General features: G+C 46.0%; 1 protein-coding gene across 5 annotated transcripts in view; it reads left to right on the plus strand.

Annotated features, from left to right (window-relative positions):
- The window catches only part of BMP1 (bone morphogenetic protein 1), a 53,352-nt gene that overhangs the window by 5,587 nt on the left and 24,463 nt on the right, over nt 1-23,302 (plus strand). For 4 of the 5 annotated variants that reach the window (XM_077152724.1, XM_077152725.1, XM_077152726.1 and 1 more), the window contains exons 2-9: nt 1,646-1,759; nt 3,165-3,329; nt 3,537-3,654; nt 3,964-4,142; nt 4,946-5,051; nt 6,576-6,700; nt 7,311-7,426; nt 16,268-16,370. In XM_077152724.1, coding sequence (XP_077008839.1) covers nt 1,646-1,759; nt 3,165-3,329; nt 3,537-3,654; nt 3,964-4,142; nt 4,946-5,051; nt 6,576-6,700; nt 7,311-7,426; nt 16,268-16,370 — 1,026 coding nt within the window. Of the gene's footprint in view, nt 1-1,645; nt 1,760-3,164; nt 3,330-3,536; nt 3,655-3,926; nt 4,143-4,945; nt 5,052-6,575; nt 6,701-7,310; nt 7,427-16,267; nt 16,371-23,302 lie in introns of those variants that run through there. The other variant, XM_077152727.1, reaches the window with a different exon arrangement.

Below are 23,302 nucleotides of genomic sequence, written 5' to 3' on the forward strand. Positions count from 1 at the left end.
CTGTGGATTCTTTTTTGTGTGTGGATGCATGTGTCTGAGTGAGTATCTGTTTTAGTGTGTGTGCATTTGTGTATTTACACATGGGTTCTAGACATGTAATGAACTTGAGTGCAGTGAGCACTGGACTAGGAAGGAGGATGCCTGAGTTATAAATCCCGCCCTGCCAGTGGCTAGCAGTGTGGTTGCTGGTAAGCCATTTCCCTTCTGCTTCTCAGTTTCCTCATCTGTAAAGAGGAAGGTTGGTCTCAATGACTGTTAAAGTTGCCCCCACATTCTGTTGGTCATTGTGTGCTCACATCTCCATGCGGGTGTGTCTCTGGGCATGTATTTGCCGGCCAGAAGAAAATTGTGGCACTTCATTCATTCCGACAAACACTGATTGAGTGCCCTCCACTTGCAAGCGCTGTGCTGGGCCCAGTGTGCGTGTGCAAGGACGTCTCACTGACTCTGCACAGCTGTGTTGGATGGCATGGATGAGCATGTCACACACGTCTGTAGGAACATGAACTTCATGGGTCTGATTCTGTGGTTGATGAAGTAAGTGTGTGTGTGTCCACCCAGTGGGGCCAGCTGGGGAGGAGAAACCTATGTGTAAGGCCTCAAGGTTAAAACAATTTGTGTAATGTTGACCGCCAACGTTGTTGACAGCCTGCTTCATGCTCCAGGATGAGAAGCAGATGTCGCCAAGGGTGGAGCTGCAGGGGAGTTGCTCTCTGCCCCCACCTCCTGCTCAGCTTCCCCCCCTCCCCCACCCCTGCCCAGCATGGAGCTCCCATCTGAGCTCCTTCCAGAGCTCTTTCCAGAGCACTCAGCTCTGTGGCGTCCGCTTACTCCTGCTCCAGACTTCTCGAAAGGAAGTCAGAGTGTGCAGCTCCCCAGCTCCAGAAATCCAAATGGCTTTCTAGGGACACTCTCTTCCCCTGGCCCCTATTCTGGCCTCTCCTAAGACTCAGAAGGGGAATCACTTGAGAACTGTTAGATCTTTTCCTCCTGGCTGCAAAGGTCCCATTGTGTCTGGGTTTCCCTGGTTTTCTTAACTCCTCCAATCTTAATTCAATTCCTCCCTTCAATTTAATTGAAACTGCATGTGGCAAACTGGGTGTTTGCCACATGCTTGGCACAGTGCCAAGGGTCAGGGGCACCAAAGTGGACACTCCGTCATCTCACCCCATTTTATTTTCTTCATAGCACCCATCGCTGCTTGGGATTCTCTAATTTAGTATTTGGTGCGTGTTTGTTATTTATTGTTGGTTTCCCCCGTTAGAAGGTTAACTCCCCACAAGCAGGGGCCTCCTCTGTCATGCTAGTTTGTAAACTAGTACCTGACCCACTGTGGGTGCTAACTAAGTAACTAGTGACAAATGAGTAAGTGCCAGGGCTGTGCCTTCATGCAGCTAATGGTCCGGCAGAGGCTGGGCACCAGCTTTGCTGAGATGCCGACTGAAAACTCATGAAAAACATGAGTTTCCCAAGAGCTCCTCAGAGCCCCTCCCTCCTCGCCCTTCTTGTTCTTCCTCAAATGAGGTTTGAAAATTAAAGCTGCTGTGGGGCTGCAGGCGTGTGCCCATGGGGCTGGGGTGGTCAGCACACTGCCCAGTGCTGAGCGTGGGGACTAACTCAGTGCTCGGTCTCTTTTCCTCTCCAGCCGCCTTCCTTGGTGACATTGCCCTGGACGAGGAGGATTTGAAGGCCTTCCAGGTGCCGCAGGTGGTGGGTCTCCGACGGCGTGCAATCCATAGGTCTTCCATCAAAGCTTCAGGTACGCAGGGTAGGGTCAGCCCTCTTGTGCCCCAGGGATGGGGTAACAAGGAACTTCCCTGTTCCCAGCCACCAACACAGGCCATGAGCGTGAACCTAATGCAAGGGCCTGTCTTCCTTTGGGACACCTTTATACCCAAGTAGTAGTGAGTATTGACATACCCAGGAGGTCACATTCTTTCTGCTTATAATTCACCAAGTACTTTCACAAGCATTAAGTGGGTTGTCCCCAACCACCTTCAAAGGTAGGTGTTAGGACAACTCCCACTTTACAGATATAGAAATTAAGAATTCACAGAGGTAAAGTGACTTGCCAAAGATCACAGAGGTAGGCAGAACCTGAACTGGAACCCAAGCTTAATCATTCCAAAATCAAGACTCTTCCCCCAGTGCTGTAATCCTTCCTGGCTTTGCCTGTTTTCGTTTTGCAAGCTTACATCCTTCCGTGGAGATCTGACTCAAGAGCTTGCCTTCTGAAATATTCCCTGATTGCTCCATCTTCCGTGCTCTGTCTCTGGTCATGCTTCCCATACTAGTATCCCACTTACTCAGCATACTGAAATTATTTCTATACATGTGTGTCTTCCCAGCTAGACTCAGAGCTCTTCAAGGTCAGGGGTGGTTCCTTCGTATCCCTGGTTAAGGTCCAGGCACCTGCCAACCCACCTGCCCCTTTCGAATGGGTGAGGGAATGGGAAGAGTGGAAGCTTTGGGGTGGGTCAGTTCTCTCCAACCTTCTCTGTGCTCTGTAGCGGGCAAAGGCTCATCATCACCAGTACTGATGTCAGGGACATGGTCCTGCCCACAGGCAGCTCCCCCATTGCTAAAGGGCAGGGATTCTCACCTGGAGGCTGTTCTGGGTGCCCTCTGGTGATACCAGACAGTTTTCTTGTCCAGCTCAGAGGGAGGATTCCGTCATGGAGTAAAGGTCAAAATACCCCAGAGAGCAGCTAGAAATGGAAGGTGATCCGGCAGCCTGGGAATTAGCAAGGTTTACGTGACGTTAATGGGGAGCTAGTGGTTATGGTGCAAGGAAAAAAACAGCATTTGTTTTCAGGATTGATCACCTATTGTGCCACTAATCCACCGTGTGACTCTGGGAAAATCGCACCTCTTTGGCCCTAGTTTCCACCCCATCTGACACTTGCCCTGTCCATTCCATAAAGCTGCTATATTGAATGAGAACATGTGTTCGGGAATGCTTCAAGATGACATACAGTTCTGTATGCTTCATAAATATGAATGTTTATTAGATGAGGAAAGAACATTTTCCTAATCTCAGATTCCCCCAGGTCCCACACAGTTCCTAGGAAATGAGAACACCATTGTTCTGCTTTTCAGTAGCATGTTTCCCTTCTCTTATCCTCCACCTCCTTGCTACAAATGTCTTCCTCTTTCAATTCCAGGAAACTCTTCTAACCTCAACCGCCAGAATGCCAGTGGGCAGCCTCAGAGGAAAACCCACGGGAGATGGAGAGGCAGGTCCCGGAGCCGGCGGGCAGCCACATCCAGACCAGAGCGTGTGTGGCCCGATGGGGTCATCCCCTTTGTCATTGGGGGAAACTTCACTGGTGAGCGTGAGCCCAGGGAGGGGGCACAGCAGGCAGTGTCCGAGCCCAGCCTTGGAACTGCCTTACCATACACGGTGGTCCTATCCATCCACAAGTTTCTTTCCATGCCATCTGTTCTCAGATTGGTTTAGACTCCTTACAAATGGGTGGAGGTGGGCTTAGAGGGGGAGCGACTTGGACACTGTAGACACTCCTTGGTCCTGGCAGGCAGCCAGAGGGCAGTCTTCCGGCAGGCCATGAGACACTGGGAGAAGTACACCTGTGTCACCTTCCTGGAGCGCACGGATGAGGACAGCTATATCGTATTCACCTATCGACCCTGCGGGTGAGCAGGGGCCCCTGGGCGCTGCACCCTCGGGCAGGGCCCCCACCCATGTTCTGCCCTGATCACTGCAGCTGTCCCCGGCTGGGCACGGCCTGGGTCCAGTCCCGCCTGCCATTGGGCACCTGGCCTTGAATTGCCCCTTGATGTGGCAGTGACTTCCAGCACACAGCATCCAGCCGGGGGCGTTCCGTGCTAGGTCCCTCCCCGGCCCCTCCGCTCCCCGCCCCGCCCCGGCAGCCTCGCCCGGCCCCTGAGTGGATGCACTCCCCCAGCTCGGGACCGCCCCCCTGAGCTGGCCCCGCCCTCCAGGTGCTGCTCTTACGTGGGTCGCCGCGGCGGGGGCCCCCAGGCCATCTCCATCGGCAAGAACTGCGACAAGTTCGGCATCGTGGTCCACGAGCTGGGCCACGTCATCGGCTTCTGGCACGAGCACACGCGGCCCGACCGCGACCGCCACGTCTCCATCGTGCGCGAGAACATCCAGCCAGGTACGCGGGGCGCAGCCTCCGCCCGCCCCCGGGGCGCGCCCCCGGTCCCAGCACCCCCTCCAGGGCCCCTGATGGGGGCGGAAGCTGCTCCCTGGAACTTTCGCCTTTTGCTCAACTCAGCGTTAGAGACCCAGCTGGCTGGGCAGTCGCACTCCTGCCCACGGCCCAGGTTGGTTCACACCTGGTTCCTGAGGCGCCTGCTCCCTGCCAGTAGCGGCTCAGGGAGCGCGCATCCGCCGTGAAGTTGCTTCTTAGCGGACCGGTCCGATTCCTGATCCTGGAGTCGGGGCCTTGGGGAGCTGCCAGAACCCAGCCAGCCTCTAGGGCAATGTGGAGGCGTGGTCTGCCCATCCGCAAAAGCTACCTCAGGACCTTCTCTTCACCGTTATCCAGTCTTCTGCCTTCTGCCTAGTCTGTCCTCAAAGGAGTTTTTCTGTCTCATTTTTCCTGGCTATCTCTCTCCCCTCCCTTCCCTCTTCCTCCCGCTCTCTCCTAGGCCTCCTCCTGCTTCACAGCTTCCTTCCCCGCTGAGGGTCTAGAAGTGGGTGCCTCCTTCCCATATTACCTTGAGCCTTCCCCCCAGGAAGTCCTCCATTCCCTTGGCCCCTGTGCTGGACAGAATTCTTCTAGAGCCTCCTTCGTCCTACCCCGCCCCTCAGGCTTCCCTCAGCTGCTCCGAGGACCCTCAGGTGGGGAGACACCTCAGGTGCAGGAAGGAGCCCATTTTCAGCCCTGAGAAAGCGGCCCGGCATCAGCTGCAGACCCTTTCCCCTCCCCCTACACCCTTTTCCTGGTGTTCGCAGGGCAGGAGTATAACTTCCTGAAGATGGAGGTGCAGGAAGTGGAGTCCCTGGGGGAGACTTATGATTTTGACAGCATCATGCACTATGCTCGGAACACGTTCTCCAGGTGAGAGATGGAGCCGGGGCCTCTTCTGGGGCACCCAACCCTGTCTTGTCTGGGCCCATTCTCTTTCCGCCCCCCACCTCCCGCTAGCCCGCCCTGCTGGGGCAGTGACCAAGGACTAGAGTTGCTGCCTGGTAAATCGTGGTACCACGCAGAGGACCCTGGGGTGGGCCTGCCCCACTGTCCTCTTCCACCTTTGGGTCCGTCACAGCGCCGGATTCACAAGGTTGGGTCCCTCTGCCACCACCGTGCACAGCAAGGGCATCTGGCGGGGGAGGCTGGAATCCGGTCTCCCCACGCGCCTGTGGGAGCCTAGCTTTTCTCTCATCCATTGGTCAAAGGGGACATGTTCCTTGAATTGGTTCCCCAGGGGGAAGCCCCCTTCTCTAATTCGTCTGCCAGGAAGGGACATCTTTGCTCATTTACTCAGAATCTAGCTCCTGTCCCCAGCTCACACACACGCACACACACAGCTATGCCTTCTCCTGGGGCCCACCGTGGTCAGGGCTGTGACTCCCAGGTTCCCACAAGTCAAAGCCAGACCTCCCCGAAGAGGCTGGGTCTCCCCTCCTCCAGCTTCTCCTCAGCGGAGTGTGGGAAAGGCCCCTCCCTGCTCCTCTCCTTCCCGGACTGGCCTTTCCCATCCCTGGCTCTTTTCTCATCACTGACTACTCTCCTTCTCTGTCCAAGATGATGGCCCTTCCTCCCCTACCCCCTAGTCCTGCCTCCCTGATCCCACTCATCCTGCTTCCAGACCTGAGGAAACAGAGACAAGGAGGGACGATGAGGTCATTCTGCCCCCACCCCCACAGACCCCTGTCCTTGCATTTCCCACCACATCCCGTCCCACCCCCTGCTGTGTTCCACCCCAGCTGGGTGTGAGTCAAAGGCCCTAGGGAGGTGGAGGTCTGCCTGCTTCCCCTTCAACGCGTTCCTCCCAGATGGAAACACCCAGAATTTAGCAGGCAGGATCTGGAGGGGGACAGCAGACACTGATGGATTGGGACCTGGCGAGGCTATCCCCTGGGCCTAGTCTGGCCACTGCGGAACCTGCCTCGTTCCAGGTGCTTTCAGAAGCAGCCAGTGCCAGGAGGGAGAAGGGTTGGCCCTGGGGATTTGTTCCATCAGGGATGCATCAGCATGAGGGACAGCAGAGGCAGGGGCCAGTGAAGATGGAGAGATGATAGCCTAGGGTTCCACCTGAGACAAGTTGCGGCCAACCTCAGCTGGGCAGGTGGGGGGCACCAGTGGGGTCCCCACTGCATTCGGGCCTGTGTTCCTGACCTCCCAACATGTTCTTGGGGCTCTACGGGTTCCTGTCATGTGGCTGCCACGGAGCAGGGTGGCTGCTGCTCACTGGGCAGCATAATGACAGGGTGAGATGTCCCCACCCTGCCCTGACCCTGGTGAGGAATGTCTGGGCTCAGGCTGGGTCACAACCTGTGGGTACAGACAGACACCCCACCCCACCTCCTTTGCCCCACCTTCCGTCAGACTCTTACCCAGCACTGGGCTTTTCCTCCGCAGGGGCATCTTCCTGGACACCATCGTTCCCAAGTACGAGGTGAATGGGGTGAAACCTCCCATCGGCCAAAGGACCCGGCTCAGCAGGGGGGACATTGCCCAGGCCCGGAAGCTCTACAAGTGCCCAGGTCAGGACAGGGATGGATCGGGCCAGGGAGGGGTGGGGAATGGCACCTGAGGGGGGCGGAGGCCAGGGCCTGAGACCACCAAGAAGGTTAAAACTCTAAGTCTTAGAGAATGGAGGTGGCTGCCTGGTATTGGGAGGTGGGGCACAGAGGGAGGGGCAGTGGTTGAGCTAAGGAACCAAACTGGAGTTAGGATTAGAGTGGGGGCTGAGAAGCTGAGCCACCTGGATTCTGAGGGTCTGGAGAATGAGAAGCAGTCAAGACTGAAAAGGGGGTAAACAGAGCAATCCTAAGGGAGTAAGGTGGAGTTGAGAGCCACCAAAGGAGGAGGTTTACACCACAGCTTGACCTTAACTCTGAAGCCCATGTTGCCTTGACAACATGGCTTCTGGTTACCCTGGCAGCACGAGGCTGGGGGAGGAAGGATGGTATTTGCTTATATGTGAGGAGGAGGGAGTGGATCTTAAAGAGACAGGACCATCCCAGACATCCTCCTTTCCTGTGCCATTTATCTCTCCTCCAAAGGATGCCAGGGCTTAGGGTTGGGTAAGCCAGAGAGGGAGGGGATTCAGCGCCTGCACCCAGTTGCCTGGTCGTTTTCTTTCCTTGACAGCTTGTGGAGAGACCCTACAAGACAGCACAGGCAACTTCTCTTCCCCTGAGTACCCCAATGGCTACTCCGCCCATATGCACTGCATATGGCGCATCTCGGTCACACCTGGAGAGAAGGTAATTGCAGTCTTGGGCCTCAGCATCCCTTCTCTGCAGTACCTGGAGAGTAAGAAAGCATATATTCTCCCCAGAGCCCTAGCTCAGGGACTTAGTGCCACAGTGGGGGGTCGGTGTGGCTGTGAATGACCTACCGGGCTATGGTAAACCCATCAACTCCACGAATATTATGGAGCACCTCAATGAGGGGCTCCTACGATTGAGTGTCTTCCACCGCTTCTGATGCTCATGAATTAGCACTAACCCTTAGGTAGCACATACTATGTGTCATGCACTTTTCTAAGTGCTTTTCATAGTTCACCCCTTTTACTTCTTAGAGCCATTGTATTTCTTCATTTTACACATGAGGAAACTAAGGCACAGGGAGGTTAAATAACTTGCCCAAGGCCACACAGCTCATAAGGGGTGAGGTGGGATTTGAACCCTTCTTGGGGCTGGGACCCAGCCTTGCCCCTGATTGCCTGGCTACTGTGGATGCTCAGCCCTGGTCCTCTGTTCTCTCATTGACTGAGAGCTTGGGCTATGTGTTCCCAAATTTCCCTTCCCAGTTCTGACAAGCTCTGGTCCTGGGAAACTGTTAAGGAACTATGCAACATCCTACATCTCTATAGGTCTCTCCTTTGCACCCTTCTTTTCCTCTTACACACACTTGTATCCTCCAATATTTGCTACTTTGACCTGATTTTCTAACCCCAGGTCTCTCGTGCTGACTTCCTCCTTTTTCTCCTCCTTCTACCTTTCATCTCCTGAATCAGTTCTGCTCCTGAAAGAAATCTTGGCCTCAGCCTTCCCACTCACCTTATGGGTGGGCTCCCGGTCCTCACACTTGCTGCCACTGTGGGGCTGGCTTCAGGCAATCTATGGAGGGGGTCAAGACTAGTTAAGATATTACCTCATCCAGGGAGCCTTCCCTGAGTAACGTGCTCCCCTTGGGGCCTGACACCACAGACCGTATAGAGCACTTGCCAGGAAGTTTGCCCATTGGCCTCAAGCTGAGAAAAAATGGAAAATGCCCAAAGCTCATCTAATCCAATCTCCCACTGAATGGTTGATTAGCCTCTGTTTGAATGCCTAAGGTGATAGGGGTTTCACTCCTTTTTAGACTCTCCCATTCTGTTTTCCAGCCAGCTGATAATGTTAGAAAGTTTCTTTTTGATATTGAGGAGAAACCACTCCCCCTGAAAACACCCACCTGCCCCAGTACTTCCCTTTAGAACAATCCAGAATAACTCAACTCCCTCTTTCCCATGTCAGCCCACGTAAGGTGTGAAGGACACTCTCATGCCTTCCCAGATCCATTCACAGGCTTTATATGTGGACTCCAGACCTCTCACCCAACCCTGGACCTTTTGTGTCTTTCTCATTTTTATGGCTTCCAAGATTGAGCTGTAAGACTTGATTTCCTCTGATTGGAGCATGGTACTAAAGGTGTTATCGCAGCCTCAAGCTGGATTTAGTTTTATTGTTGGTTGCATTGTTCATCCCAACATCTCAAGATCATTTTGAACCAGAATGACATCATCCAGCATGGTAGCCATCCCGCTTACGTCTGCCAGGGTGCTTCCATTTTGGGTCTGCAAACTGGTTTTTGATCAAAATGTTAAACAGGGTATGAACAAAAGCAGGTTGAGGCCTGCCATCCAGGAGCTGACATTGATCTGTTAATCTAAAAGCTTTGGGCAGGTTTATTCAGCCAGCTCTGTCACCACTTGATATCATTGCCAACCAGTCCACAAGTCATCACCACCGTGGTGACAGGAATATGAGCTCCTTCTGAGACTGTATCTTTTTCATCTTTATATCCCTAGCATAAGTGCTGAATACATAGAAGGAATGCCTTACCAAAATCATATCTTCTGTCCTGCCAATCAGTAAAACCCCTTTAAAAAGGAAGAGAAATTCATTTGACACACCTTGTCATAAGTGAACTCAGACTGGCTCCTAGTAAGCAAGTGTTTTTTTTCCTAAATAGTTGCAAACCATCTGTTAACTGGAGATTGACATTCAATTCAGTGGTTCCCAATTCACAGAATCCACTCCAACCCCTGCTTTGACACACACACACATACTTCCAAACCCTTTTGAAGATTGGGAAAGCATTTGCTCTAAGTTGTCAAGATTATAGACACTGACCATGTCTACAAGTTATTTGAATGCCCTCTGACGTAGCTTTTGAGCCTCGAGACAAAAGCCAATTTAAAGAGAAAATTGGCTCTCCTCCTGACTCTCCTATATTACTGCTCTTCCATTTCCTTTCCAAAAATACTTATTTTATTAAGTAATTTGAAGATCATCCTCATTTAAGACAGACTTTATTAAGAGTTGAGTAATTCTGCTAACTCTCTTGGTTAACATCTGCCATCTTTTCTCAAAAGAGATCCCAACCTTTCATTGTTCTGCTTCTTACTCTGGATCTAACTTAAAAATTACAGTCCTTTTCAATGTCATGTACAGGCCTGTGCCCTGGCTTCCTTTATCCCTCTGTTAGGGTCTTTGCTACTCCAGCCTTGGGAAATCTCATCTACAGATAATAGTAATTACTAACAAGTATGGAGCATATGGCTGGCCAGGCACGGGTTAAATTCTTTGTGTGTGCTATGTCCTTTTATTAGCACCACAACATTGTAAGCCAGGGTACTGACATTATCTCCATTTTGCGTAAGAGAGAACAGACTCAGAAAAATTAATTTGCCCAGGATCATGTAGTGCCAGCATTACAACACTGAGTCTACACTCGCAATACTATGTATACTCTAAGGCCCTGTCCCATTTCAACAATGACTCGAGTGCTCTTTAGCCAGGGTGTGTGTGTGTGTGTGTGTGTGTGTGTGTGTGTGTGTGTGTGTGTGTGTGTGTGTGTGTGTGTGACACTGGACCAGGAACCGGGATGTAAAAATGTGGAAGTCTCTGCCCCGACGAGCGTGGAGTCCCATGGGAGGTTCTTTCATTTCTGCTCAGAAAGTGTGTTCAGTCGGCAGGAACATGGCGGCTTGGTTGGGACCAGCCTCTGGGACAAGGACTAGGATTGACTCCAGCCCTTAGTGGACACCTGACCTTGCCCAGGAGTTTCTCTGTGCCTTGGACCTGCTCCCTCCATAGCACCCAGAAAACTCCCCATCCTGTTTTTCTGAGGCTTGTCTATACCAAAAATTTCAGTCATCAACACATGAGTTGTAATTGAAATCATCCATGGTTTTGGATGAAATTGCAGAGTTTTAAGTGAACCAAAGATAGATCCCTGGGGGAAAATAAACATTTAAGGGGCCTGCAGAGGGTGGAGAACCAAAAGAGAATAGTGTCATCAAATAATAACTGTCACTGTTTGTTGTTTAACAATTATGTGCCGGGCAAAGTATTATGAAATGCATTATCTCATTTTTCCTCACAACAATTTTATGACAAAGGTACTATTATCACAACTGTGCAGAGGGTGAATTGAGACTCACAGGGATTGAGTAAATCTGCCCAGGTTTACATAGGCAGTGAGAGCTGGAGCCAGCATTCAAATCTATGACAGTCTAATTCCAAAGTCTATGCTCTTTTGACAATAAACCTTAAGTAAAGTCCACTCATTTTAGCAGATGAACTTTGACATCTGTTTTGGCTGCTGAGAAGTTTTTTTTGCTTGCTTGCTTCTCAGTTCTCAGCTTATTGCCATGAATACATATGATACATAAATCTTACCTTATACAATGATGCATGTCATGAGTATGTCAATTAAGAGAAAGTACTGCTTTAAAAGCTTTGTTTTAGGTCCCCCAAGTCTCTCCATGACAAATAATTAGTAGCTGACCTAAAGGAGACTTAGAATTTTCCCATGCTATGAAGCCAGACCCTTTATGAGGAATAGGAAGTTTTAGGAAAGAGATCATGGCCAAGAGGTCAAATGTTGCACACAAGCCAGGAAGTTAAGAACTTAAAATGCCTTTTGGATTTGGCAGTATCCACCATTATCCCTGTGTTCTGATAGCCTACATATTCTTCAAGGTCTAACCCAAATCTTCCCTTCTCCATTTTACCTGCCCTGACCCCCACTTCCCATCCCCCAACCAGGCAGAAGTGGTCCTTCTCTCCCTGCAAGGCCTGTGCTGGACCTTCCTCCAAGTTCTTGTTCCTCCGTACCGCAGGGAGTGTGATTCTGAGGATGAAGAGAAAGCTCATCCTTGTTCTTAGCACAGCTGCTGAGCAAAATTGAAATGCAGGCCCAGGGAGGGCACCTGGAGTAGTGGTTAAGGGTGTAAATTTAGGAGCCAGAGTACCAGGATTTGAATCCCAGCTGTGCTATTTGCTGGCGTTATGATCTTGGGGAAGTTGCTTAACCTCTCTGTGCCTCTCTTTCCCCCTTTGTAAAATGGGTCTAGTGATGGTCCTGCCCTCATGGAGTTGCCATGAAAGTTAGGCAAGTTAATCTACATGAAGCTTTTGGAGCAGTGCCTAGCCCAGAGTGCAAAATCAAGTAATGTCAGCTGCTATATTGTTGCTAGTCTATTCTTAATCTATTAAATAAGTAAACTCCAGTCAACTTCCCTGTATGTGCCATTCGCCTCACTCTACTTCCAGGATTCTGGTCTTAACCACTTCAAATGTCACAATATCTTAAGCAGACTCAACTATAATAAGGAAATTAATTTACCATGTGCCATACTCTGTTGTCAGTCTTACACGTATTAATTTAAATCACCCAAACTCTGTAAGCACTGTTGTCATTACCGTTCTACACGTAAGTAAATGAAGGTACAGAGGAGTTAATGACATGCCTAAGAGCACACAGCAAGGCCAGACTTGAAGCTGGGCGGTGGGTCACTCTGAGGCTCCTGCCTTGGAAATGAGAAGCAAGTTCTTCTCTCTCTTCTTCCCCAAGAGCATCCTACAAGCACAGTGACTGCTTCCCTTGGGCTGGGCCCACTAGGAGATTTTATATCCAGCCTCTCAATCCTGCTGACCCTCCAGTGGAGTAGTTATCATTACCTCCATTTCTTCAACAAAGACACTGAGGCTCAAAGAAATTGAGTTACAAACCCGAAGCCGCAGAGCCAGGAAGTGGCAGAGCTGGCCAAATTTTCTTTGGCAAGGAGCAGTGCTCCTGCCACCAGGGCACAGCTGTTTCCACATGCCAGAAGTCCATGCAACTCTTAATTAGACATCTCCGGTCTCAATTTAGCCATGCTGTGCCTCCCTGTAAGATGGCCCTCACAACCAGCCTGTCTCTTCCTCCAGAGGGAGGTGATCTCAGGTTCCTCCCACCTGCTGGGGGCCTTGGGTGGGCGCTGTGGGGTTCTGCTGAATGATGTGGCTTCTTCTGCGTGTCTGAATTCACGCCCCCTGGATAGAGCCAGGGTTGTGTCCTCACTTGCTCCTTGGCACTCCTTCTTCCATGCAGCAACTCTTTGAAAGATACTTTTGTTTGCCTTATATAAAAATAGTACATACATGTAACAATTTCCAACAATATGGAAGTAGATCAAGTAAAAAGTGAATATTCCCCCCTCGATCCTCCTCCAAATCCCGGTCCTCACAGGTGACTAAACACTGGTAGCACTTTGGTGTGTCCTCCCAGAACCTTTAATTTATCTGTATGTCTGTGAGTATATAAAAAGGAATTACACACTCATGTAGAGTCTTCTGCAACTGGTCTTTCGCTCAACAATAAATCATGGTCATTTTTTCCATGTCTGCACAGACAGATTTGCCTTAATCGTTTTCATGGCTGCTTGGCATTCCATCCTCTTGGTTTCCCGCAGTTTCCTTATGTACTTGCCCCCTGCAGGTCTCTATTAATAGATGTTTACTTCAAGTTCTTCCGTGTTTTCATTATGACTAATAGCACTGCGATAATATCTTTATATTGTTGGGTAAGTACAATAGATTTCCTAGAAGCAAAATTTATCCATTCATTCAAGAAATATTTATTCAGCACTTACTATGTGCCAGGCACAGTGAATTAAACAGACCAAATTCCTTCCTTCATAGAGTTTACGTGTGGGTGTGGGTAGGGGAGAGGCTGGCAAGCAGATAAACAAGGAAGTACACAGAAGGACAGATAGTGAAAAGTGGCTTGGAGAAGCCACTGCAGAAGGAGGTGGTGGAGTGAGGTCAAGTGGAGATGGTTATTTTATGTGAGATGGTCAGGGAAGTCCTCGTTCATGTAAAGTGACACAGAAGCAGAAACCAATGGAAACTGAGGAACCACGCCAGGAGGATACTGGGAGGAGCTTACAGGCAGCAGATGCAAAGGCTTTGCGGCTAGAGCATGCTTTGTGTTTCTGAGGAACGGCATGTCAGTTTGGCCGTACAGAACAGAATAAGCCAAGAGAGTGATGGGAGTTGGAGTCAAAAAAACAAAAGGGGACAGAGATAAAAGAAGTCATGGAAAGGACTGTACGTTTTATTTTGAGTTCCATACCTTAAAGAATTTTGAACAGAAGACAGGTATGGTCCAGTTTACATCATAGAGAGATTGTTCTGTGGTAGGAAGGCAAGATCAAGAGCAAGGACACTTGAACTAATCCCAGAAAGAGAAGAGGGTGGGCAAGGGAGTGAGTGAAGAGGGAGAATGGGGTGTGGGAGGTTTGAGGAAAGAAAAGTATGAGAGAAGGAGAGGGTGGAAGGTTTGACTGGCCACACAAAGGGCCCAGTCGAGGTTAATGGTCTTGAATTTCAGGAGAGTCCATCAGCAGGCTGGTCTGTTTCCCTCTAGCCATGTTTGGTTGTTGGGGTACACGTGCTGGGTAGCAGGAAGTTGGGTTTAACCAGAGTTGTTAGTTTTCAGGTGAGAACAATAAAGAGAAAGCGGTGGAAGACGGCTAATGTTGTATGCAAGGAAGTGATTATAAAAATGGACCATGGATTTGCTTTGATGCAACTTGATACCACTTCCCCTGTGATCACACTTGGTCATTTTCTAAAAAGACAAAATATTGGATAATGAGACACTGTCTGCTCCATAGCAAGAGCTAGAACAGTGATTTTCAAATTCAGTTTATCAAAATGATAGGACTTGTGTTTTAAAAATAATAACACAAGCTCTGTGATGATGATAATGATTAATAATTATAACCAAGAGTAAGATAGTGCTTTACATTTTCCAAATGATGTTCAAAAACATGATCCTGGGCCATGCAATGGTGGCTCAGTGGCAGACTTCTCACCTGCCATGCCAGAGAGCTGTCTTTGATTCCTGGAGCCTGCCCAGGCCAAAAAAAAAAATCCTGCTCAATCATATATCAAGTGTATCACAATTAGTACAAACTACTCCAAACAGATATTTAAATTCATGAGTACGTTTTAAAAAATAAAAGTGTTGGACAATGGAATCTATGCTAGGTAAGGAGAGAGATGAGTACATGACAGAGGTAAAAGGCAGTGAAAATAGGCTCAATGGATTGAAGGTCACAGTGAACTGGAAGAATTGCCGAGCTGAGGAGTGAGCTAGGACAGATGGGGGAAGGCAAGGTTGAAGAGTTGGGTCCTTGAAAATGAGATTATGGAGGGGGCACATGATTATTGGTGAAGACAAGTGTGCAGCAGAGAAGAGATAAAGGATTGTGACAAGAGGTCACGAAACTGAGAGGCCAGGAAACTGGAAGGATAGTCTAGGTGGATACTGAAACCACCGGGAATGATGACAGCGTTGGTGGAGAGAGTGACAGTGAGCTAGAAGCTCTTGACCACGGCCACGACCTTGACCCTGGCTACAGACAGAAATTGCTGACCTTGTCTTGGAATTGTTTTCATTCTGGCCGACACCCTGTGTCTAACTGTCCAATAAGCCAGAGAGCAGACGAACCTCCTCCGCTCCTCCTCCTACAGAGAACCCAGCCAGCCTGCCCCTCCCAACACAAACACACACACACACACACACACACACACACACACACACACTGGTTAGTCCCTCAGGCCATCAGATGTCATGGTGGCCTAGTGAAGGTGAACCTCTCTCCAGGTTCCTCCTTGTGGTAACTTTGAATAGATGACAAGCTTTGGGAGTTACTCAAAACCATCCTCTTGTAAAGTATGTTTCTGTACCTGTTAATATGCCAACCTGCTGGGGAGAGTTGGCGCTTATCAAGGTGTCAACCATTCCTCCAGGATTAAGTGAACACTTAATGAATGAAGAGGCTGAAATGAGTTAATGCCTGGGGTGACCTAGCCAAGAACTCACAGCAGGAAACGAAATGTAGAACCGAAATTCAAACCCAGGCCCACGTAACTGCAGTCTAAGTTTTTTCACAAAGGGATCTTTTCTTGCATGTGTCTTATCTAAGTTATAAACTCCTTGAAGATACAGACATATCTTCAACTCATTCAAGGAAAGGCTTCATATCTTGTATCGCCCTCAGCAGTCAGCACAACCCCCTGACTAGAGTAAACACTCAATAAATACGTACCGGCTGGTGCCTCAGTCTTTCTTCCTTCTGCCTCTCTCTGGACACTTCATTCCCATTCCAGACCTCTCCGCACTCTCACTGCCCACCCAAATATTGTGATTTTTATTATTTATGTTGACTGCAAGGTGTTAAACACCAAAGCAATGCCTCCTTACTGGAATGGTATCAGTAAAATGGTACTTCCCATCTCATACATAGATTTTGCGATGAGAACAGAGACAACATGCATTTTAAGTGAGGGCTGGCCTGGGGTATCTCAGAAAAATGCAGACCATATCTAGCAGGCACCTGGGTAGGAGTGACATTTCCCTGCAGGAGCTTCTTTTTGGAACCCCTTAACTATTACCCATAGGTAACTGCCTAGGGTGAGATAGGTAGCAGATATGGGGCTGTCGGGGAAGGTCGGTGAGCTGTGGGGAGCAGTATAACCTCTTCCTGTCCCGATTTCCCCTAGATCATTCTTAACTTCACAACCATGGATGTGTACCGCAGCCGCCTGTGCTGGTACGACTACGTGGAGGTTCGAGATGGCTTCTGGAGGAAGGCACCGCTCCGAGGTACGCCACCCTTGCCCACTCAGCGCATAAGGGCGTCTTAAGAACTCCTCACACTGCACTCACTTTCATTCTTCTCTGGGATTCCATACTTTGCCAAGGGCAATATCCTGGCGTGGGAATCAGTGGTCCTGTTGTGGTCCCAGTTCCATCACTAACTGGCTGTGTGACTTCGGGCAAGTGCCTTCCCCAATCTGATCCTGGTTGCTGCTTCCAGGCCTCACTCAAGGGCAGCTGTCGTAGTGGGAGGGGGGTGGACAGGAGGTCAGAGAGGTGGGCGGGCTGTTTGTGCTGGGCCTTGAGGCATCCCCCCAGCTCCAGGCTCTCTCTCATCTGGGCAGTTGCAGAGGTTCTGGTTTATCTGCCTATGAGGTCTGGCTTTGGGGTGCCCACAGTGCAGCCCCCAAGCCAATCTATAAACTGACCACAGGACGCCTACCTGACCCAGGGACCGTGGTTATATACAGAAGATGTGTTATCCTTGGTGGCATGTGCCCTGGCTGAGGGCAGGGTGGGGGAACTAAATGGGGAAAAGTGGGTCAAAGTCACAGAACAGAAGGTGCTTTAATGAACATAGAATTAGGGCAAAGTGAATCAAGTGCTCCTAAAGAGTATTTCTATAAGCCTGAGGGGCTTTATGAATTATCCTTCTCCAATTTGTATATAATCATAAATAGCTCAGGAACTCTGTCCCACAAACTGTGCTTGAAGTGGGCTGATAAATTCACGGTAGCCCCCTCTATCTTTTTTATTTTTTTCAGTTTCTGACATTCAAATATTTCTTATTAGTCACCCAAAACAGCTATCATTACAACACTTCGCCTGCAGACATGTTACCCTTTCCAGGACAGCAGTGTTTTTCATAGCTGACATTCCTGGGTCAGCACCCTCTGTCTTTTGCTCAAAGCTGGGAAATACCCTTCTTTTAGGAACATACAAATCATCCCTTGTAGATAATTTTATTAATTAAATTATTTATTTTGAAGTGATCTCAGTCTTATAGGACAGTTACAAAAATAATACAAAAACAGCACAGAGGTTGCATGGGTGTTTCAGTGATAGAATGCTTGCCTGCCAGGCGGGAGGCCCAGGTTCAATTCCCAGCCCTTGCATCTACCCCCCAAAAATATATACAGGGAACTCTAATAAACTCCATGCACAGATATCTGGACTTACTAACTTTTAATATCTTGCCACATTTATTATATCTATTTATCAATCATTTTTTAAACACTTAAGAGTAGGTTGTATACATCATGTTCCTTGAACACAATATTTCCAGGTATATTTCCTAAGAACGAAGAAATTCACTTAAGTAACCTTATTAAATACAATGCTCAAGTTCAAGAAATTTAACATTGGTATAAAGCTAGCCACCTATATTCTACTTTTTTTCAGTTGGCCCTATAATGTCCTATTGGGCATTTTCTCCCCCATTAGATCCAATCCAGGATCATGTATTGCACTTAATTGTCCTTGTCTCTTTAGTCTCTCTTTTAAAATTGTGACAACATAAATGCAATTTTCCCATTATAACCACTCCCAAAGAAACAGTTCGGAGGGATTAATCACATTCACAGTTTTATGCTACTCCCACACCATCCATTAGCAAAACTTTTCCATCTCTTCAAACAGAAACCCTGTACCCATTTTGCAATAAGTTCCCATTCCCCCTTCTCCTGCCCTTGATGGCCTGTGCTTTATTTCTGCCTCTATGACTTTGCATATTCTGGGTATTTCATGTAAGTGGAATCATTAATCTGAATTTTGCATGTGACTTATTTCACTCAACATGATGTCTTCAAAGTTCGTCCATATTGCAGCATGTATCAGAATTTCATTTCATATTACAGCTGTACAATATTCCATTGCGTGCCTAAACCACTTGATGGACATTTGAGTTGTTTCCTTTTGGTTGTTGTAAATAATGCTCCTGTGAACGGTGGTGTACAACTATCTGAGTCCCTATTTTCAATACTTTTGGATGTATACAAAGTGACATTGCCAGGTCATATGGTTGTTCTTTGTTTAACCTTTCAAGGAACCACCAAACTATTTTTCACAGAGGTTGCCCCATTTTACCTTCCCATCAACCATGTACAAGTGTTTCTATTTCTCCATGTCCTTGCTAACATCAATTTTCAATTTTTAAAATGGTAACCATTCTAGTGGTGTGAAATGCTATCCTGTGTTTTAGTTTGGGCAAGCACTGGGAATCGAATCCGGGTCTCCAGCATGGCAGGTGAGAACTCTGCCACTGAGCCACCATGGCCTGCCCACTATCTTGTTTTGATTTGCATTTCCCTAATGCTGATGATGTTGAGCACTTTTTCATGTGCTTTTTGGCCATTTGTATATCTTCTTTGGAGAAAAGTCTACAAGTCTTTTGCCCATATTTAAATTGGGTTGTTTGTTATTTTGTTGGTGAGTTGTAGAAGTTCTTATATATTGTGGCTATTGTACACTTACTATTTTTTCACTTTCTTGATAATGTCCTTTGATGCACAAAGGTTTTCAATTTTTATAAAGTCCATTTTATTTTTTCTTTTGTTGCTTGTACATTTGGTGCAAAATCTAAGAATCCACTGCCTAACACAAGGTCTGAAAGATGCTTCCCTTTGTTTTCTTCTAAGGGTTTTATAGTTTTAGCTCTTATATTTAGGACATTGATCCATTTTGAGTTCATTTTTGTTTATGGGGTGAAGTAGGGTTTCCTTTTCATTCTTTTGCCTGTGATATCCAGTTTTTCTAACATCATTGGTTGAAGAGCCTATTTTTCTCCATTGAGTGAAGTTGGCACCCTTGTTAAAAATTCAATTGGCCATAGACGTGTGGGTCTGCTTCTGGACTCTCAATGGAATTTCATTAATCTATTTGTCTGTACTTATGCCAGTACCACACTGTTTTGATTTCTGTAGCTTTGTAATAAGTTTTGAGATAGGAAATGTGAATCCTCCAACTTAGTCCTCGTTCAAGATGGTTTTGGCTATTCGATGCCCTTTCCGTAATAATTTTTTTCTTTAAATTTTTATTCTGGTAGCATACACATAACATAACATTTCCCATTTTACTTTGATATGAATTTAATGGCTTTTCCATTTCTGCAAAGTAGGCTGTTGACATTTTTATTGGAAATGCACTGAATCTGCAAGTCGCTTTGAGTAGTATTGACATTTTAATGGTATTACGTTTTCACCAGTGAAACTATCTGGTCCTGGGCTTTTCTTTGCTGGGAGGTTTTTGATAACTGATTCAATCTTTATACTCGTTATTGGTTGGTTGAGGTCTTCTATTTCTCCTTGAGTTAGCTTAGGTAATTTGTGAGTCTAGGAATTTGTCCATTTCATCTAGGTTATTGTCTTAGTCTGTCAGGCTACTATGACAGATACCACACAATAGTTTGGCTGAAACAATGCAATTTTATTGGCTCACAGTTTCAAGGCCAGTAGAAGACTAAAATCAAGTCTTTGACAGGGCTTGCCTTATCCCAGAATCTGTGGCATCCTGGTACTGTCTTGCTGTAATCTTTCAGGTTCCTTGGCTTGCCTCCCATCACATGACAATGTCCTCTCCTTTCTCTGCTGTTCATGTTTCTGTTGACATCCAGTTTCTCTTTCTAAGTCTTCCAGTAATCAGACTAAGAACTACCCTACTTCAGCTGGGCCACACTTTAACCAAAACCATCTTTAAGAGGTTCTATTTACAATGGATTCACACTCACAGGAATGTGGATTAAGATTAAGAACATGTGTAAACTGGGGTACATAATTCACTCTACCACTGACCAAACAATTGTTCATATTATCCCCTTATAATCCTTTTAATTTCTGTAAGGTAGGTTGTGATGTCTCCCCTTTCATTTATGATTTTTGTTGTTTGTGCCCTCTCCCTCTTTTTTGTCTGTATAGCTAAAGGTTTGCCAAATAACTTTTGGTTCCACTGATTCTCTCTATTGTTTTCTATTCTCTACTTCATATATCCATTTATTCCAATTTTAATCTTTATTATTTCCTTTCTTCCGCTCATTTTGGGCTTAGTTTGCCCTTTTTTTCCTAGTTCCACCAAGTGTGAGACTAGGTTACTACTTTAAGATCTTTCTTCTATCCATTTTTTTGACTTTGTGAATTTTTTCATTAAGTTCATAGAAAAATCATGAATAAAAAACCAGAATTCCCTTATTCTATCCTACTATTAACACCTTGCATTAGTAGAATAGTTTATCTGTTATGATTGCAGAAATAACATTTTTATAATTTTGCTATTAACTGTCATCTATGGCTTACATTAGAGTTCACTGTTTGTTGTACAGTCCTATATTTTTTTTTTAAATTTTTTATCCTAGATACATATATATAAAACCTAAAATTCTGCTTATTTTTTGGTGGGGGTGGTGCATGGCCGGGAATCAAAGCTGGGTCTCCCTCATGAAAAGCGAGCATTCTACCACTGAACCACCTGTGCACCCTTACTGCTTTTGACCACATCGAATGTGTAATTCACTGCTGCTGATAAATATTGTGCGACCGTCCCCACCATCCATGACCAAAATTTTTCCATCAACCCTAATAGAAACTCTGTGTAAATTAAGCATTAACTACCTATTCCCTACCTCTGCCCTGGCCCCTGGTGAGCTATAGTCTAGGTTCTGACTGACTTCAGCAACATTTGTAGAAAAGACTATAATGAGTTTACATATTCAAATTATTTACATCAGTGAACTCATATTATATTTGTCCTTTTGTGTCTGACTTATTTCCTTCAATATTTCTTCAAGGTTCATCCATGTGGTCACACATATCAGAACTTCATTCCTTCTTATGGCTGAATAATATTCTATGATATGTACATACCACATTTTTTTATCCACTCATCAGTCGATGGACATTTGGGTCTTTTGACAATTGTGGATAATGCTGCCTTGAACAAAAGTGTGCATATATCTGATTGATTCTCTGCTTTCAGTTCTTTTGAGTATATATGTAGCAGTGGGAATGCCAGGTTTTAGGGTGATTCTATACTCAAATTTTGGAGGAATCAGCAAACTGTCTTCCTCTGTTTTACACTAACAATGAATGAGTGTTCCTATCACCCCATATCTCTCTAACATTTGTAATTTTCCTTTTTTTTTTTTTTTTAAATAGTAGCCATTCTGGTGGTGTGAAGTGGTATGTCATTGTGGTTTTGACTTGAATTTCCCTGATGGCTAATGATGTTGAATGTCTTTTCGTGTGTTTTTTGGCCATTTGTGTATCTTTTCTGCAGAAATGTCTATTCAAGTCTTTGCCCATTTTTAAATTGGTTTGTCTGTGTTTTTGCTGTTGAGTTTTAGGATTTCCTTATAAATCGTGAATATTAAACCCTTATAGGATATGTGGTTTCCAAATATTTTCTCCCATTGAATGGGTTGTATTTTTACTTTCGTGTTAAAGACTTTAGATGCACAAAAGTTTTATATTTTGTCCCATTTATATAATTTTTCTTTTATTCCTTGTGCTTTGAGTTAAAAAGCTAAGAACTCATTACCTGAAACAAGGTCTTGAAGATGCTTCCCTGTGTTTTCTTCTAGGAGTTTTACAGTTCTGCTTCTGATATTTAGGTCTTTGATCCATTTTGAGTTGATTTTGCATATGGATGTATTGTAGGAGTCTACCTTCATTGTTTTGCTGATGGGCATCCAGTTTTCCCAGCAACATGTGTTGAAAAGACTATACTTTCCTCATTGAGTGGGGAATCAGTTGGCCATAAGTATGAGGGTTGATTTCTGAACTCTCAATTTGGTTGCATTGGTCTGTATGTTTTTCTTTGTACCAGTACCATGCTGTTTTGATTATTGTGGCTTAGTAATAAATTTTAATATTGGGACGTGTGAGTCCTCCAACTTTGTTCTTTTTCAAGATGTCTTGAAAAAAGATGTCATTCAGAGCCTCTTGTACTTCCATATAAATTTGATGATTGGCTTTTCCATTTTTGCAAAGAAGGCTGTTGGAATTTTGTTTGAGATTTCATCGAATCTGTAAATCACTTTGGGTAGAATTGGCATCGTAACAATGTTTAGACTTCCATTTCATTTACAGGAAATATTCTTCCATTTATTTGGGTGTTCTTTGATTTCTTTGAGCAATATTTTGACTTTTCTGTGTACAAGTCCTTTAAATTATTAGTTAGGTTTATTCCTAGATATTAGATTCTTTTAGATGCTATTGTAAATGGAAATTTTTTCTTGATTTCTTTTTCCAATTATTTATTACTAGTTTATAGAAACACTACTAATTTTGGGGTGTTGATCTTGTACCCTGCCTCTGTTCTGACTTCATTTACTTCCAGTGGCTTTATTGTGGATTTTTAAGGCTTTTCTGTATATAGAATGCTTTCTGTATATAGAATGCTATCTTCAAATTAGACAAGTTTCACTTATTCTTTTTCAATTTGAGTGCTTTTTATTTCTTTCTCTTGCCTAATTGCTCTAGCTAGATAGGTCATCCCTGTCGTATACCTGATCTTAGAGGAAAAGCTTTTAGTCTTTCCCCATTGAGTATGATGTTAGCTGGGAATTTTTTATAAAGTTGGGCTAGAGTTTGTCAAATGCCTTTTCTGCATCAATTGAGTCAATCAAGTTTTTTTCCTTCATTCTGTTAATATTTTGTATTTCATTAACTGATTTTCTTATGTTGAACCACCTTTGCATTCCTGGGACAAATTCCAATTGATTGTGGTATATAATTATTTTAACATGCTGTTGGATTTGTCTTGCTAGTACTTTGTTGAAGATTTTCTTTTGCATCTATATACATAAGAGATATTGTGTAGTTTTCTTTTCTTGTGGTATGTTTATCTGGCTTTGGTATGAGGGTTATGTTGGCCTCATATGAATTAGGGAGTGTACCCTCCTCTTCAAGTTTTTGCAAGAGTTAGAGCCAAACTGGTGTTAATTCCTC

Source organism: Tamandua tetradactyla, chromosome 3 (genome assembly GCF_023851605.1).
Source record: "Tamandua tetradactyla isolate mTamTet1 chromosome 3, mTamTet1.pri, whole genome shotgun sequence".
Taxonomy (NCBI): Eukaryota; Metazoa; Chordata; class Mammalia; order Pilosa; family Myrmecophagidae; genus Tamandua; species Tamandua tetradactyla.